The 17,130-nt window shown below is 37.8% G+C and overlaps 1 protein-coding gene across 3 annotated transcripts in view; it reads right to left on the minus strand.

The window, feature by feature from the left end:
- Positions 1 to 16,895, minus strand: part of SENP2 (SUMO specific peptidase 2) — a 33,099-nt gene extending 16,204 nt beyond the window's left edge. Inside the window, exons 1-10 of one of the 3 annotated variants that reach the window (XM_070466274.1) lie at positions 16,610 to 16,894; positions 14,554 to 14,609; positions 11,020 to 11,153; positions 10,306 to 10,372; positions 8,546 to 8,636; positions 5,046 to 5,214; positions 3,259 to 3,362; positions 1,919 to 2,013; positions 1,127 to 1,197; positions 417 to 479 (exon numbers count right to left, since the gene is read on the minus strand). In XM_070466274.1, the coding sequence (XP_070322375.1) occupies positions 417 to 479; positions 1,127 to 1,197; positions 1,919 to 2,013; positions 3,259 to 3,362; positions 5,046 to 5,214; positions 8,546 to 8,636; positions 10,306 to 10,372; positions 11,020 to 11,153; positions 14,554 to 14,609; positions 16,610 to 16,710 (951 nt within the window). In that variant the 5' untranslated portion in view covers positions 16,711 to 16,894. Of the gene's footprint in view, positions 1 to 416; positions 481 to 1,126; positions 1,198 to 1,286; positions 1,339 to 1,918; positions 2,014 to 3,258; positions 3,363 to 5,045; positions 5,215 to 8,545; positions 8,637 to 10,305; positions 10,373 to 11,019; positions 11,154 to 14,553; positions 14,610 to 16,609 lie in introns of all 3 variants that reach the window. The other 2 variants (XM_070466275.1, XM_070466276.1) reach the window with 2 other exon arrangements.
- Positions 16,896 to 17,130: the final 235 nt, after the last annotated feature.

Below are 17,130 nucleotides of genomic sequence, written 5' to 3' on the forward strand. Positions count from 1 at the left end.
GCATGACAACCCACTCCAGTATTCCTGCCTGGAGAATCCCATGAACCGAGCAGCCTGGCGGGCTACAGTCCACGGGGTCGCAAAGAGGCAGACATGACTGAAGCAACTTAGCACACACAGCACAAAGATGTACGGTTTTAAAAAAATCTCCGAAAGAAGCCAGGGCAACACAGATAAGGGCTGAGATGGAGCCAAGTCGATCTCTCTTACAAAGGGGGCTACTGCACAGAGATAAAAATCTGGCAACTTAGAAGAAAGCCAAAGGTGTGTATCTTCAATGCTTGCTGCTTTTTCAAGCAAAATAATGGAATTAGAAATCAAATATCATCTTTCTTATTTTTCACGGGCACCAAAATTTTAATGTAAGTCACATGAAAGAAGCAAAGGCATAAAATTTAACTAAGGTTTCTACTTACACATTCATTTTCTAGTCTGATTCCAACTGTCTTTTCTGTATCAGAAATTTTCCCCTTTGAACACCTGAGGAAAAAAACTGAGAAATTACAGACTGGATGATTTTAATCTGGTACATGTTAAACTAGTTTTAGAAATAAGATTTAATAATTAGTAACAAATATTGCCTTGAGTTTATATAGTCCTCTAAACCAAAAGTTAGCAAAGTTTTTCCAAAAAGGATCAGCTCATAAATATCTTAGGCTTTGCAGGTCTTATGGTTTCTGTCATATCATCTCAACTTTGTGGTTTACAAGCAGCCATAAGTAGCATGTAAATGAATGAGCATGACTGTGTCCAATAAAAATTTACTTACAAACAGGCAGACCAGATTTGGGCCACAGTTTACCATACTCTGCTATAAATGGACCAGCATCTAAAATCCTAAGGCACATAGAACTGCCTTCACAGTTCATATACTTGAAACGCTGATCACCAGAACTACCCACCACACCCACAGTCTTATCTCAGCAGCACTCACTGATGCCTCCCAACTCCTAATGTCTAGGAGAGAAGGGCACCCTCCCAAGCTAGGTAGGGCATCTTACACAAAAGCTACCTATATACCCACATATGCTGACTGACTGCCAGAGCTGAGGAGAGTTCACAGTTTCACAGATGTGGTTACTCTTATATATAGTTTATAAAGTAAGAAAATAATGTCAGGGACTTTCCTTGCAGTCCAATGGTTAAGACTCCACGCTTCCACTGAAGGGGTCACGGGTTCAATACCTGGGTGGGGAACTAAGATCCCACAAGCCGAGCAGTGCGGCCAAAAAAAGAAAGAAAGAAAATATGTCAAAAGAAAAGTTAGAATAAACCGAACCGTGTACCTCTTTTCACTTCTCACTGAACACAGAGGTCCCCTTGCTTCAACAACTCTATCTGTGAGAACGGTAAAAAAAAAAAAAAAAAAAAAAGTGTTTCCTTTGTTAATCAATCTTATAGCTAGTATTTCACCTTACAGTCTCCAAAGTATGAAGATACTCATTAACACTGAAATGCTAAAATGGATTCCAAAGACATTAGTTGTTTATACAAATTAAGTTGCTTAAAAATGCTGCATAAATCTCTTTCTCCTTTACATATAATCTTTAGTGTAAACTGGCTAACATCTGCTTATTTAGTAAGCTATTACTTAGTGTTATTTAGTGAATAGCAAGTGAGAAAAAACAAGGATATTAATATAGGAATACAACAAAACTAATTTTAGGCTCACAAAATATATGCTACAATACAGGAGCTAGGAGAATAACCAAGAGGTTATTTTATAAATCAGCTTTAACTTGAAATAACTTTCTTACTAAACTACTAGTACTGGGTAAGTCAACGGCCTGGGGTCTGATAATGTTTTAAAGTTTGGTACACCATCTTTCACTAGTATGTCATTTTTCAATTTTATATGCTTTTGAACTAAGTTCAATGTATTAAGGATATTAAGATAGGGCTAAATCTGGGAACTCACATTGCTTTGGAACAAACTGAGTTGTTTTGAGTCCATGACTTTGCTCTTCCCCCCAGCCTTTGGTCTTTAATGTGTCCATCTGACTTCTTTGAGAACTTAGAAACACAAAAAGTGAAGATCAGATATAAAAGGAAAATCTATCATAAGTATTCACTGTCTCTACCTGGCAAACTTCTCCAGACAAGAGTTACTGATTACCCTGAAATGTCAACTCACAAGAGAGAGATCACAATATAGCATCATCTGAGACCAGGATGAAAGGAGTCTGATCCTGATTCTAATATTCAAGCCAAGATATCTAACCTCCAGTTTCTCTACCATAAAACTGGATGTTTTCAATGCCCACAGCCACCTTGACTGAAAAATCTCAGAATGATAATACCCAAGTTATAAGATAAAAGATTTTAAATGATATACTGAAGTGCATCCCAAAACAACACATTAGAAGCCAAATGACAAAACCAATAGTTCATACTGCTGCTTCCAACAGTGACTAGTCAAAATGGAAAAAAACAGGAACATTCTGACTGACTAAACTGAGAATTTTTTTTAAGTTCACAACCAAAGTTAAAATTTCCAAATAATCCCTTGTTATTTCTGCAATCAACAAGTTAGACAGTCTTGTGACTTTTTCAACTTATTGTTACATAATCTTCTGGGATCCCCTTCTGTGTATTCTCACACCACTTAGAATTAATTATCAAGTAGACCTCAATCCTGAGCTCACATAATCTTTGTCCCCTTTTTACAGAGAAATACAAGGCCAGACATAAATCCCTTCTACCATTCTCAACTATTTGGTGGACTCAGCACATTTAAGTAACATGCAGTCTTACAAGGAACATTTTTTATGACTTGGGGTGACTTTAGTCTTATCTGCAGAGTGGAGGGAGAGTTTCCAACTGTGCTAAGATCCATCCACTAAGATGCCTTAGGGACAATGTGTCTGTGGAGGCAGTGGCGGGAGGAATAAGGGGAGGTAAGGGAGGAAAAGGCAGGGGAGAAAAGGAGGAAAAAGGAAGACAGAGATTGTGAGAAATGTGTGTTAGGGAGGCTGAAAAAATGCTCTGCTCCCTGGGAACCCAACTTCAACCAATGATTTCACTTTTCTGTATCAGAGTTTCATGAAGAATGCACTTGAACAAAGGACTCTAAAGCTAACAGAAAATTATATTTTGTAAAACCACTGTTCTATATAACCATCACTAGTTACAATGTTCAAATAATAGGGCTCTCAGTATTAATCTCTTTTTTCAACAAGCCCTTCCCAACAATCCCTTCTCCAAAAATAAGAAAAAAAGTCGTCTGGCAAAGCATTTGTCTTGTTAGCTCATCTTTACCTTTGATGAGTTGAAGTTACAGGAGAAACAGAGTTTCCATGACCACCTTCTTTAAGTCGCTCCAATAACCTCCGGTATTTCTCTCTTTCTTCTTTTTGAACACCCTAAGTAAAAGAAAGCATTTAGATAACTACTAGCACATCAAACCTATAATCAAATCATAAACAAAGACTAAGAGGCCAAATGCAGCTCATGAATGTTTCATTCACCAGCACATTCTTTTTTTATCTCAGTGTTCTTTTAACTCCTTTAATTTTACTTACCAATTTTATAACTTGAAAAGAGAAATCCCCCCAAAATCTGGCCCCTTTTGAAACACTGCTATTAACAAACGGGAACTGTTGGTGAGCTATTCACTTTAGCCCATTTCACTCATTTATATTATCTGCTGGACCTTGATAGCATATGAGTTTTTGACAGTAGAACTGGGTTAACCAACTCAGCACAAATAATCCACTTGCATATTCAGAACATTCAACTTCCAAAATGGAACTGCTCTTACCAAAGACATCAATGACCCTCTATGGCCAGATCTAATAGACACTCTTTCAGCCCTTCTGTCACTTGACCTCTCCAGCTTATCACCCTGCTACCTTCACTTGCCTTCCTGGACAATAAATTCTCCTAATCTCTTGAAGACTATCTTTTCAGTCTCCGGTGTAGATTATTTCTTCTTCCTGCCTTTAACTGTTGATGGTTCTGCAGATTATCTCTTCTCACACTACATTCTCTGAGTAATCTCTTCAACTCCCTTGATTTATCAAACACCAATATGCAGAAGATTCATAAATGTGTCCCTAGCCCTGTCTTCTTCTCAAAACTCCCATCACGCATATCCAGGAGTCTAAGGGATATGCCTGCTTGCGTGTTTCACAAGCACTTTAAACTTCCAAAACTGAAGTCATCATCTTCCCCTAAACACCTAGGGTATCTTGGCACATACTTATCCAAGATTGAAATCTGGGATTCAGGTTCTTCCATCTAAACTTATATCACACTTAATCAATAAATAAGTCCTTGATAATATTACCTCACAATATTTCTAGAATACAGACTGTATATCCCCATATATATATATCTTCTCAGTCCCCGACTTCTCATCTAGGAGATATTAAAGCACTTTAATACTTCTCCTTAAAACCCCCTCCAGGGCTGCGGTCCATTGCTTTTGCTGCTTACATTTTTTCTGACTACAACAGTTAATGTATAAGCTCCGAGAGAACAGAGACAATATTTTATTCAATTCTGAGTTGCTGGGACCCAAATATGTATTTCTTTGATGAACTAAATTAAGTGGTTGAGAAAACCATTTAGCAAATTACAATAGGTGATGGTCTAGGGGAAATGCCAGAGACAGGAATAATTCTAAATTCTCCCAAAGTAAGTGAAGACTTCAAGAAAGAAAGGAAGACTGCTGATGAACACATCATGCTAAGTGCCCTGAAAACCTAAGGGAAAAAAAGACATACACCGTTTACATTCCTTACTTAATCACAGTTATTAAAGCTTATGAAAGAAACAAGTTAGAATAATTCAGGCATCTAAAAACAAAGAAATCTATAATCATATCTTTTCCTAACATGATTCCTTTTCTTTTCTTTTACCTGAAAATTGACTATAGAATATCTCTAGAAAGATACATACAAGTATCAAACAGGAGCCAGATATAGGAGGGAGAGTGGGAAATTTACAGTCCCTGTACTTATATCTTTTGAATTTTGTACCACAGAATATATACTCATCCAATTCCTAAAATTACTTTAAAGAGATCACACTAAAGGCCTTACCTCCTCCACAGTACAATGAGGACGCCTCAGGCCCTTGCAACCCTCTTCAGAAATCATCTCTGTTACAACCTGCTCCTGAGACTTCCACGTTAAAGAACTCTCTGGATTGCCTTTGCTGTGGCGACGGCCACCTGGTCTTCTAGTATAACCTTCTGAGCTCAAAGTAAAACTGAGAAAAATAAGAAAAGAAAAAACAGTTACCCCCAAACTGCTTAAATTGCTGGAGTTTAAGCTCCAGGCCATCCTGTGATTAAGCTGTCTCAGGTTAAGCTTGCTCCTGACAACTACCATTCACAAAAATCAAATCTCTGGAGCAGAGGGCACCACAGAATCTGTGATGGAATGTCTATTAAATTTAAATGTCTACTAAAATTAAAATGAGCCACCAGGGCTGCCACAAGAAAGCCTTTGCCTTCTTCCTCATGCCCAGTTTTCCAACTCCAAATCTGGCTTCAGCTCCCTATTACACTACATACCCTCCTCTGGTACTGCACTTTTCCTTTAGTCATTTGGCACCATTGTAATTAAGTATTGGTGTGATTGTTTAATGTCTGCAACCCACACTAAACTTTAAACTCCATGAAGACAGAGCTTTCATCCTTTCACCACTGTATCCTGGTACATGAGCTAAGTCAAAAGGCACTCCATCAGTGTCTGCTGAATAGCAAACTAATGAACAGTAAATTAATAAATGCTAAAGAATCAGAAGCCATGAAACCCCCACCTAGTCACTGTTGCTGGGGGACAGACCCTGCCTCTCCTAACATTACCAATAATGAAACAAACTGACATCATACTACTCCTGATATGGTATTTAACAAAGAACACAACAGGGACCTCCTTGGCAGTCCAATGGTTAAGACATCAAGCTCCCACTGCAGGGGGCGTGGGAGGGATCCCTGGTTGGGGAACTAAGATCCCACATGCTTGATGGCAGGGCCAAAAAAAAAGAAAGGACACTATATCACATAGGCAGTATCTTTACCAAAAAAATTTGTATGATCTTAAACAAATTATGAGAAAATGTCAGACAAGATTAAGAGAGATTCTATAAAAGCAACGCTTTGTACTCTTTAAAAATATTCATGCTATTACAAAGAGAGGCTGTGGGGTTGCTCTAGATTAAAGGAGATCAAAGAGACATGAAAATTAAATATAATACATGATCCTGCCCTGAATTGTGGGCCAGAAAAAATAATCTCTGTAATAGAGAAATTTAAATAAGATTATATAATAGTATTACATCAGTGTTAAATATTCTGATTTTGGTAATCTGGGTCCTCATTCTTAGAAATAAACAGTCAAGTACTTATGATTAAAGGGGTATAAGTCTAAGATGTACTCTCAAATGAATCAGGAAAAAAGTATTATGTACATATAACACAGAATGATAAAGCAAACAGGCAGAATGGTAACAACTGATGGGTCTAGGTCAAATCTATTCACCTACAGAGTTTCAGAATACATGAAGCTAAAACTAACATAACTGAATAGGAGAAATAATCAACTCCACAATTATAGCACGAAACATCAACACTATATTCATCAATCATTAAAAAAGCAGACAGAAAATCAGTAAGACCTATAGACATTATCAGCAAAGTAACTGATATTTATAGAATACTCCACCAACAGTAGCACAATACATTCTTCTCCATGCACACTGAATAACACCCAAACTAACATACTCTAGTACATAAACAAATGTTAACAAATTTATTTTTATTTTTCATATTTTGGCTGCACTGTACAGCATGCAGGATCTTAGTTTCCCAACCAGGGATTGAACCCATGCCGCCTGCAGTGGAAGCACAGAGTCTTAATCACTGGACTACCAGGGAAGTCCCAAATGTTAAAACATTTAAGAGAACTGACATCATATTCTCTGACCATATGAAATTAAACTAGAAATTAATAACAGAAAAATGTCTGGAAAGGCCCAAACATATGGAAATTAAACAATTCTATATTTCTAAATAATCACAGGTTAGAGGAAGAGTTCGAATGAAGAGTAGATGAGGAGTATAGGTAGGCCTGCTGTTTTGTAGAATTAACTTTAATTTCAGCTTAACCAGTTTTCTTGTAATTACATTCGTATTATTATCTTTGCAGGAATACTACAGTAGGTGATGATGTCTTGCTCAGTGCAATGTATCTGGAGGCCAAGACGTCAGTGTGCCCACAGTAGGTGATTTAAACTTTGTTGTTTTGGTTGTGGTGTCAGGCAGGTTTCTCCATCAAACTTTTACTTACTACCTCCAGCTTAACTGATGATCCCTGTTATTAAATCAGTTATTACTGTGATAGTTACAAGATGGTGATTTTCTAATTCCATCATTCCTTCTAAACTTATTAGTTGGCATCCAGCTTAAAGGTCTTTTCCTCTCACAATGTATTTATTTATTAACACATCTATATTCCTGTCGAATAAAGATGAAATGAATAAAATTTGATGCTTAACTGTCCCTAGATTTTGAAGCCTCCTTTAATTGCTGGCACAACATGTTCCATGATCATTTTTTATTATCTCTCCTAACCCTATAATCAGCCATTTATCCAAGTCCAGGGAGCCTTACTTTTTAAAGTTAGTGTCTCATTTTCAAACTTAAGTGGATAGCCAAGGATTATCAGGTATTTGAATAAGAAAGCTAAGACCAAAATAAACCAAAGCGGGAGGAGGAATTCAAAGGAAGCAGGCAAAACAAGGAGAAGTAATTTTAAAATAATTAATAGCTTAGACAGATAAAAGTTACTGCAGTTCTGTATTAAGAATTCAATGCTTGGAGAAAGAAAAAGTCATGGGGAGTAGGGAGGGGGAGGATGCTTACAAATTAAAAACTATGAAGCCAAAAATATATACATGCATATATGTGTATGTATACACCATATGTATATATTTTTTAATAAAAGATTTTTTTAAGGGCAAGGATAACAACAAAAGAGAATATATAGAAAAATTATATTAGATCAATCCTTGAGGTCCAATATCCAAGCAACAGAAACTCTAGAAAGTAAGAACATAGGAGAAGAAAATTACTAATAGAATAATAATAGTTCATTGCACACATGATTTCTGCACTGTCCTGGATGCTTATTATTCTTCAAAAAAAGTTTGAGTGACAATTCTTTTTTAAAAGGTTTTCAAGGGAATTCCCTGGCAGTCCAGTGATTAAGATGCCATGCTTTCACTGTCGAGGGCCCAGGTTTGATCCCTGGTTGGGGAACTAAGATCACACAAGCTGCACAGCATGCCTACAAATAAAAATAATTTTTAAAAAAAGTTTTTCAAAATTATATAGGCATATGATACAGTAGAAAAAGTAACCCATACTTGAGTACAAGTCTCTCATCAGCTATATGATTATTTGGCAAGTTACTAACCACAAAGTACTTATATTTACTAAGATTACACAACAGAATAAAAGTGAAAATGCCCAGCAAGAATGAGCACTTAAAAATTACCAAGTTTCCATTTACAGAAGGGCAGAATTAACACTTACCCAAAGGAAGGCAAGACTCTGCGTGGCTGATCTCGAGTTACTGTCACTCTGATCTTTGGATAATCACTTATTCCATTAGGAGATTTATTACCTATTTTTAAAAACCATTTGTAATTGTAAAAGAAAAACACAAAGAAACTTGTGAACAGTATGCATTAGAAAAGAAAATCCGTGAACAGTCTATACTGTAGAACTAAATATTTTATTTTTTTCAAATTGTTATTATCTAGCACAAATTTTGTAAAAGTTAAAGGAAAAGCAATAGCGTTTTATCCGTCTTTGCTCTCAGGTAGGCAGTAATAATTCATAGGAAAGCTCTACTGGTTTTGCTTGCTGGGGCTAACAAGAGGCATGAGGAATTCAATGATTATAAACTCTTTGTAATCTAGTTAAATTGAGTAAATTTTTAAAATTGTTTCTTCTTCTCTAGAAAACAGAAGTATTTTTAAATGAAAATCTGCTATGTTACTACATTTACCGGAAGTTTCCAATACCTGTGCGATGGTCACTATATACTTCAGCCACATTTTCTGCTGGAGCTACTATCGGGCCTTGGAGTGCAAAGAGATTAAAGCTGAAGTTGTTTAAGTCAGTAGCAGCAAAACTTAAACTGACCTGCATTCATTTGTGTGTAAAGCCTGACTTGAATCAATGTTCAATTCTGTGGGGTTTTTTGTGTGTGTTAGTCGCTCAGTCACGTCTTACCCTTTGTGACCTCATGGACTGTAGCCTGCCGGGCTCCTCTGTCCATGGGGATTCACCAGGCAAGAATACTGGAGTGGGTTGCCATGCCCTCCTCCAGGGGATCTTCCCAACCCAGGGATCCAACCCAGGTGTCCTGCATTGCAGGCGGGGTTGTTGGGATTCTTTAAGTAATGTTAAATAAACAAAGAAAAAATTTGGAATTCCCAAAAACATCTCCAAGTGTTTCAGATTAGAGACTGTGGATTTCTTTACACAAGAAATCTGCTCTAGGAATACCTGGGCTTCTCCCAATAGGCTCTGCATACCCACAGAAACATAGTGCTAGCACTTCAGACACAACATAAATCTGGTATCTCCTCTATATGTCAATTTTCTGAACACAATTTCTGAACACCATCTGAACACAATTTCTCTAAAAGCTTTTTCCCTCTTTCTCTCAAACTCTACAGGCCTGTCTGTGTACCACAGATCACAGTCATCTTCAGGACTCTATCTTCTTCCTATTTTTTTCCCGTCAGAGCATTTTACATCATATATAAAATAATTACAATTCAGTTTGGGGGTCTCAGGATGATACGGAGATTCCTAATCCACAAAACTATGAGAACTGGGAACCTTAGGTTACTCCCCAATCAGATGATGTCCCTCAAAGGCAGGGTTTTATTATTTTGCTATTTTATTGTTATTTGTTTGTTACTTTGCTATTAAAGTTTTACTATTGTTATTTTGTTACTAAAGGTTTTATTATTTTGTTATTCCTGATAATTTAGCAGAGTGCCTAACATAAAGTAAGCGCTCAGGTAACATTGTTTTTTTTCTTTTTAATGCATAAGCCCTGATCTAAGTCACATTAAAGACACTGATAAAGCAAATAGGAATCATAACAGTAAATCCAAGACAATACTACAGGAAAGCTATTGGCTTTTTAGAATGGTTGAGACTATATCTATGCTCTCATCCAAAGCCAAATCAGTGTTTTCCTTTCATATTCCCAAAACTCAGAGAAAACAAGTGGAAGAAGGTATGGGAAACAGAAATATTTTTGACCACCTCACCCAGTTTTAGCATGTTGTTCCAGGATCCAGAACCGGTCAGTTCAGAAGATGAGGAGTTTGAAAATACCTTGAAATCAAAAAGAATCACCTCTGTAATAACTCTTAGAATTTAAATAAGTTTTAATATGAAAAAAAACATTCTGTTGGTAATGATTTAGTTACCTTACAGAAGAAATTTCATCAATTAGACCAAAGGTTTAATCTGTGAAGACTCACAAAATGACATAAAAAGTAACAATTGAAGATTCTTCACACATACTCAAATGAAAAAGCAGATGTAGAGTTGACCCTTGGTCAACAGAGTCTGAACTGCGTGGATACAATCAAATGCGGATTTTTTCAATAGTAAACACTACAGTATTACACAATTACCAGTTGGGAATCCATGGATGCGAGACTTCAGACATAGCAGAACCATGGATCAGGAAGGCCAACTACCGAGTTTTTGACTGTGTGGAGAGGTGGGGCCCATAACTCATGCATTCTTCAGGGGTCAACTCTATTAGTAATTAGGCTCTTTATAAACATTTTTTAGATCTATAATCTCTTAACCTTTAATTATTTCATTACTATATCAAGGCTAATTAAGACATGAACATTTCAGAAAGAAGTCGTTCTACACATTAATTCATAAAAAGAGACTATTTCTAAAATTTAACTTTAATGATTAAGTACAAAAATCGGTAGCTCCAATGAAACCTTATCCTCACTGACCTCTCCTGAAGGGACCACATTCCGTGTTCCATTACAAGCAGAAGTTACCATGGGTTTTGTGGTCAGCTGGAATGGAAATCCAAACAAGCTGGCAGCATTGTACAGACTGTTTTTCACTTGATGAATAAAGCAATCTGGAAAGTGTAATATAGATTACATATACATGTAAATATAGTGTAGTTAAGCTTCAAACAAAAGAAAAATTGTATCTTAGAAAAGGCCTCTCTCAATTTTTATTAGCAGTCCTGTCTTCAACCACTGAGAGAAAAAAGTACCTGTAAAAATAATTTTTCTCATATCTGAATATCTGCAATTCCAGCATTGTGATTTTGGGTTTTTTTAGTAAAGTATCTGGGAGGCTACAAAAGCATGAAATCATCACCTAGCAAATTACATACCAATTCATACACACAATAAAGGCCTGAAATGACAACTTCCAAGCAATGCATTCCCCAGAATATATACTGTAAAATAAATCTTTCCTAGAGAAATAAGGGCATAAGTTAGACAAGATGGAGCATAAAGCTACTAGGTATAGCAGAATTCTATAGGAAGCATTATCATTAACTCACTGATTTGTCCTTACTTTTCAGGCAAGTACCAGTACAGCTGACCTAAATAACAACTTACCTAGTGCCTATTCTATCTTGGCTACATTCAGGATGGAAATTAGTGAAGTATAAGATACGTGGTTCCTAGACAACCATGATGGAAACAAGGCTAGCCTATACTGGAGAAGATGTGATGAAAGATCTCAGGCTCATCCCTCCTTGTCACCAAAAATAAAGATTACAAACTAAGTAAGTAAATAAATAAGGGGGAGGGGTAGAGTTCAATGCTTTCCCCACTTCCTCCTTTTAGCTCACTACCCCTTTCTCACTTCCTACACTGCTGATTCGTTTTCTACAATTCCTTTTCTATTTCCTAATTAATGGTATTTAACGGTATTCTAAAGCACTAGCTTGGAGTGCTTTAGAACCACATTCTGCTTCACAGAAAAATAGCCTCAAAGTGAAACAGTGGCTTTTAAACATCAAGCACTCCAGAACATACAAGATATAAAATACTTTCCAGAAAGATAAGTGAATAATTTAAACAACAAGAAAGGTGTGCTAAATAGGTAAAGCAGAATCCAATTTTAAGTAATTTGTCACTACAGAATAGTTAGAAGTACCAAAATTTGCAAATGTCTTGTTTCTCATTTTAGGAACAGGAAAGAATTTCAGGTTAACCCTCTAATAATGTTGAGGGATTACACTCTCCTGAGCTGTAAGTGGGAGAAAAAGGACTTCAGGAATTGGTATTTATCATCCAAACTGCCATCCAGACCCCAGAGGGCAGGAGGTACTCTTAACATAAATAGTGGGCACAAAATGTACTGTGATATTTTCCTACATATTTTGTCAAAATCTGAATGTACTCCAAAATTATGTCAAAAGATTTCATAGATTAAAAAAGAGAGAGCAAGTTAGAAGGTCCACTTCATCTGTAAAATGAAGATGAGACCATCTTATTTCGCTGAAACTACACTACATAGACCTCTTCAAATCCCTTTCATCTGTAAGATCATGAGTCTGCAATTCCAAGCTCCTCCTCATTTTCACCCTTCCTTTTCTTCTCTCCAAAGCAACCAATAGATTCATACTGTCTGATATAGTAGCCAGTATCCACAAGTGGTTACCTAAGTTTAAATTCAATTAAAATTGAGTTCAGTTCCTCAGTTTCGTAGCCCCACTTGAGGTGCTTAATAGCCATCAATGTAGAGAGTGGCCAGGACTGCTAGAGACCTTTACAAGCTCTGCCAGTAAGTATTGTCTCTGCTACCCATTGCTTCCCCCTTGGGAAGTTCCCTTCTACAGTTTCTAGTCAGAAAATCTTTATATTTTGTGGAAATCAAGGAGGGAGGGAACTTTAACATAGAAGTCCAAATAGGTAACTGCCAAAATTATTGCAGGAACCTTCTCCATTATCACTATCAAATCTTTAACCATATACAGTTGTTTATTTACATTTTTCTATAAAATTGACTCTTTTTTGGCTAAACAAATAAAATTGATTCTTTTTGGGCGGGGGCTAAACAAATGTATTTATAAAAGGTTACTTTATATTGCTACCATTAATGTAAAGAAACCTCACTTGCCTTATGATGAAATGAAAACACAATATAAAGTTCTAGCTGGGCCTGTTAAAAAAGGGAAAATTGGGTGGCGCCAGTGGTCAAGAACTCGCCTGCCAATGCAGGAGACCCCTGAGGGGAAGATTCCCTGGAGGAAGTCTTGGCAACCCACTCCAGTATTCTTGCCTGGAAAATCTCTTGGACAGAAGAGCCTGGTGGGCTACAGTTCATAGGGTCAAAAACAGTCAGATATGACTGAAGCAACTTGGCATGCACACAACATGTATTACCCAAGTTTTAAATACACAATAGCATTAAATTAACATGTTTTCTGCTTAAAATAATCAGAAATTAAAATAACTGAAAAAGATGCAATATTTTTATTAATATGAATAGTTTATAACATAATTCAGATGTTACTTAATGCTATGAATGCTGGATCTCCTAAAATCATTTCGTGAATTATTAGCTATCCTATGTTTGGGGAATATTGTCCTAATGAATTCAGTATAAATTCCTGTCAAAGTCCCTCTGTATTTTGAACTCTCTCTTTTGTCAACTTTTCCCCTAAGTTTTATTTGCTATTTCCTGAATTGCACAACTTTCCCATACTGTTCCCTCTGCCTAGAATGCTTTTCCTTCCTATTGTTCTCTGTTGATATCCCATCTTCAAGACTCATCTCACATATTAGCTCCTTCATCAAATATATATTGATACTCTTAACCAGAAGAAAATTGGACAGTATTTTGTTACTACCTTTCTTGTATCATTTATCATATCCTCATGGACATTAGTATTATTTATAATACTTGTCTTAAAACCCCCCACTATATAATCAGACACCCCCTACAATTTTAAGGTACATAAAATAGAGACCCTGTCATACTCATTTTCATATTTCCTGTGGAGCCTAACACATTGCTTAACAGTAAGACAGGCTCAATAAGCACTCATTGGATTTAAATGAAATCTTAACACAGACAGGGCCACTCTTTACCTCATCTGGAGGTAGATTCAATTAACACGCATTTTTGAGAAAGAAGAAAATATTACTATAGTAGTCCTCTGTGCCTTTTCCCTCTAATCTACATCTTTTACCAAATGATGTCTAGTCCTTCAGATATAGAGAAGGAAACAATCTGAGGCAACAGCTTAAACTGATTCACTCAGCTATCTGAAGACCTTTACTTTATAGGAAGATTATGAATTTTGAAGTGGACTTTCAACACAGACTCATTTATCTGGAAAAATACTTAAGTGTCTGGTAATGCTGGTTACCTCTAGAGAGGATAACTGAGTAGAAGAGGGAGAGGAAAGAGACTTACGTTTCACTGTATGTACTTTTTATCTTTTGAATTTGTCCACACATATATTTTTCTTACTTAAAAAACTAACTTTTAAAATTAATATTTAATACCTAATCTTGGTCTTTTGGCTGGTATTTCATCAGTGTCCACTGCAGAAAACAGAGTGCTGAAAAAAAGAGAAAAGAGAGATATATAGGCATATATTAATATCCACACACATGCATTTCTATAAGTAAGCTTACTATTCATACACCATCTTCCATTCACTTTGTCACGAGATCCAACTGATGTTTACGATATAGTAGGCCTCTAGCATTTGAGGATGTAACACTATGGTTCAACTACATGAGAGAGATCCAAAACTCCCTATTATATAACAACTTGTAGTCTGGCTAAAATACAATCATGGAACTGACCAGAAATCACTTACCTAGTAAAGGAATTATAGGTAAAAGCTTAGGACTATGTTATTTCTTTTCTTTACAGAAATGATTTAAGAATAATTTCCTTTTGAAAGATGACACTCCCCCCCAAGAGAAAGTAATTTTCTACTACACATAGAAGTAGGAAACACAAGATGACAAGATGCCTTAAAAGATAGTTCTCAGCCAGAAAAAGGTGTATATTTAACTACATTTTTATCATGGAAACTATATTACTAGTGATAACAAAGAATTTGGAAATTCAGGAAAATTTTTGGGCCTATGCTTCAAGAGAGTTAAAAGTTCATGGTATAATTATCTTTCTAAAGATGGACTTAAAAATCGTTTACATTTAAAAGTTATTTTAGATTAAGGATGTGTGGTAAAGAACAGGATTTTGATCTATAAGCCACTGTTTTCCTGACCAGTAGAGGTTCGCAGTAAAAATAATAAAGGACCCGGGAGAGGAAATGAACATTTCTCTATTCAATAAATAAGTAGCAACTGCCTATCCACATCAGCCTCTGCACAAGGCCCTTGGGACAAAATACATAAACACTACCCTTACATACCCTAAGCATCATTTTAGGCACTTTACAACTTGTTCTCAAATGATCCTTGTATCAACCCTACAGAAAGGTAGAAAGAATATGTTGAAACCTTGACCTCTCTGGAACACATGATGGAATTTTTAGTTCACAACTAATTCACCAATGACCTGCATTCTTAAACTCACAGAGTAAATAATCACCTTGTTCTCTCAAGCTCCAAGAAACCACCCTCTAACGATCTTGGGGCTTAATAAATGAAGTTAACAGTTGATCATTAAAAGTTGGGGGGGGGTTATGTATAGAATTGGTATGGTATTTTATTCTCTAGATTAATTCTTTTTTTTTTTAATACTGGAGTGGGTTGCCATTTCCTTCTCCAGGGGATCTTCCCGACGCAGGGATCGAACCCAGGTCTCCCGCACTGCAGGCAGAAGCTTTAACCTCTCTGCCACCAGGGAAGCCCCTCTGGATTAATTCTTAAAGAAGGTCGTAGACACTATGAAACTGGACAAACCAACAGGCAAATACTAAGAACAACTTTTAGTTTCCCCCAAATTTTAACTTTACTTTTAGAGTATAGATTAGGGATCTTTCTGAAGAAATGAAGTACCTTTTTCTCATACCCTAATGCTAAAGCACAGGATCACTCTCCCTCCCTCCCCAGCAAGACACACACACACACACACGCAAAGTCTGACAGTTGCCTTCCAAACAAGACAGCTACTGTGTCTTGGTGTTAAGAGAACAGTTAAGTGTAGTCAAAACGGCTTTGCGCAAACTATGAAGTTCACTTCCCTTAACTGCACTTACTATGCACAGATGACACTTGGGAGTGTGTTTTGTAAACAATGAGCCACACAGACACAGTATTCCTTCAACTTAAAGTTTTCAAGCTAAGAGCAGCAAAATATGATAAAAACCCCATTTGTTGATAGAAACCAGCTTGGACTCTGACAAGAAAGATATTCACCATCACCGACCACTGGCCCGTTCCATCATCAGGAGTCGCAACTGCACAGCGCCGAGAAGCAACTACGTCACTGGGCCACCCGCGACCCGCACCTCTAACGCCTCCGCCCAGCTACCTGTTTCCGCCGAGCGGGGCCTGCCTGGCTGGATCACCGCGACGCCAGCCGAACCCGGGGTGGGGGAGGGGGAGAGCCAGGCCGTGGCTCGGGCCCCTCTCCTCTCACCTGTTCGAGCGCCGCCTCTTCAGGAGGGCCCTGGCAGGGGGCACCGGCCGATCACAGAAACGGAAAATGGTGCCGAGAATCCTAACCAGCCATTTGTACATACCAGGCCCAAGCAGCAGCGGCGGCCGACACACCCCGAGACGCAAACCCCAGAGCTGTCGCCGCCGCTGCCGCCTTCGCTGCCTCGGCCACCGCCGCCACAGCTCAGTCGCCGACTTGTGACGCGATCCTAGAGCCCACAGATACAACGTCCCCAGGGCTACAGGCGGCCCCGGCGGGCCCCCGCTCCTGACGTCACCTCCTCCCGCCCGACCGGAAAGCATTTTAGCCCTCAATCTGCGCAGGCGCAGTCTAGATCTCCACCTCCCTAGCCTAGCAACCTGTAAGCTGGTCCTGGCCCAATCGCTCACGAGATCATAAGGGCTGTGGGCGGGGCTTTCTCTTGGGCAGAGCCAGTCCTGAGGCTGCCCGCGGGACAAGGCCCACAGGTCGCACGTGAGGGCTCTCAGAGAGCGAGCGCT

The sequence above is a fragment of the Odocoileus virginianus genome, chromosome 4 (assembly GCF_023699985.2).
Source record: "Odocoileus virginianus isolate 20LAN1187 ecotype Illinois chromosome 4, Ovbor_1.2, whole genome shotgun sequence".
Lineage (NCBI taxonomy): Eukaryota > Metazoa > Chordata > Mammalia > Artiodactyla > Cervidae > Odocoileus > Odocoileus virginianus.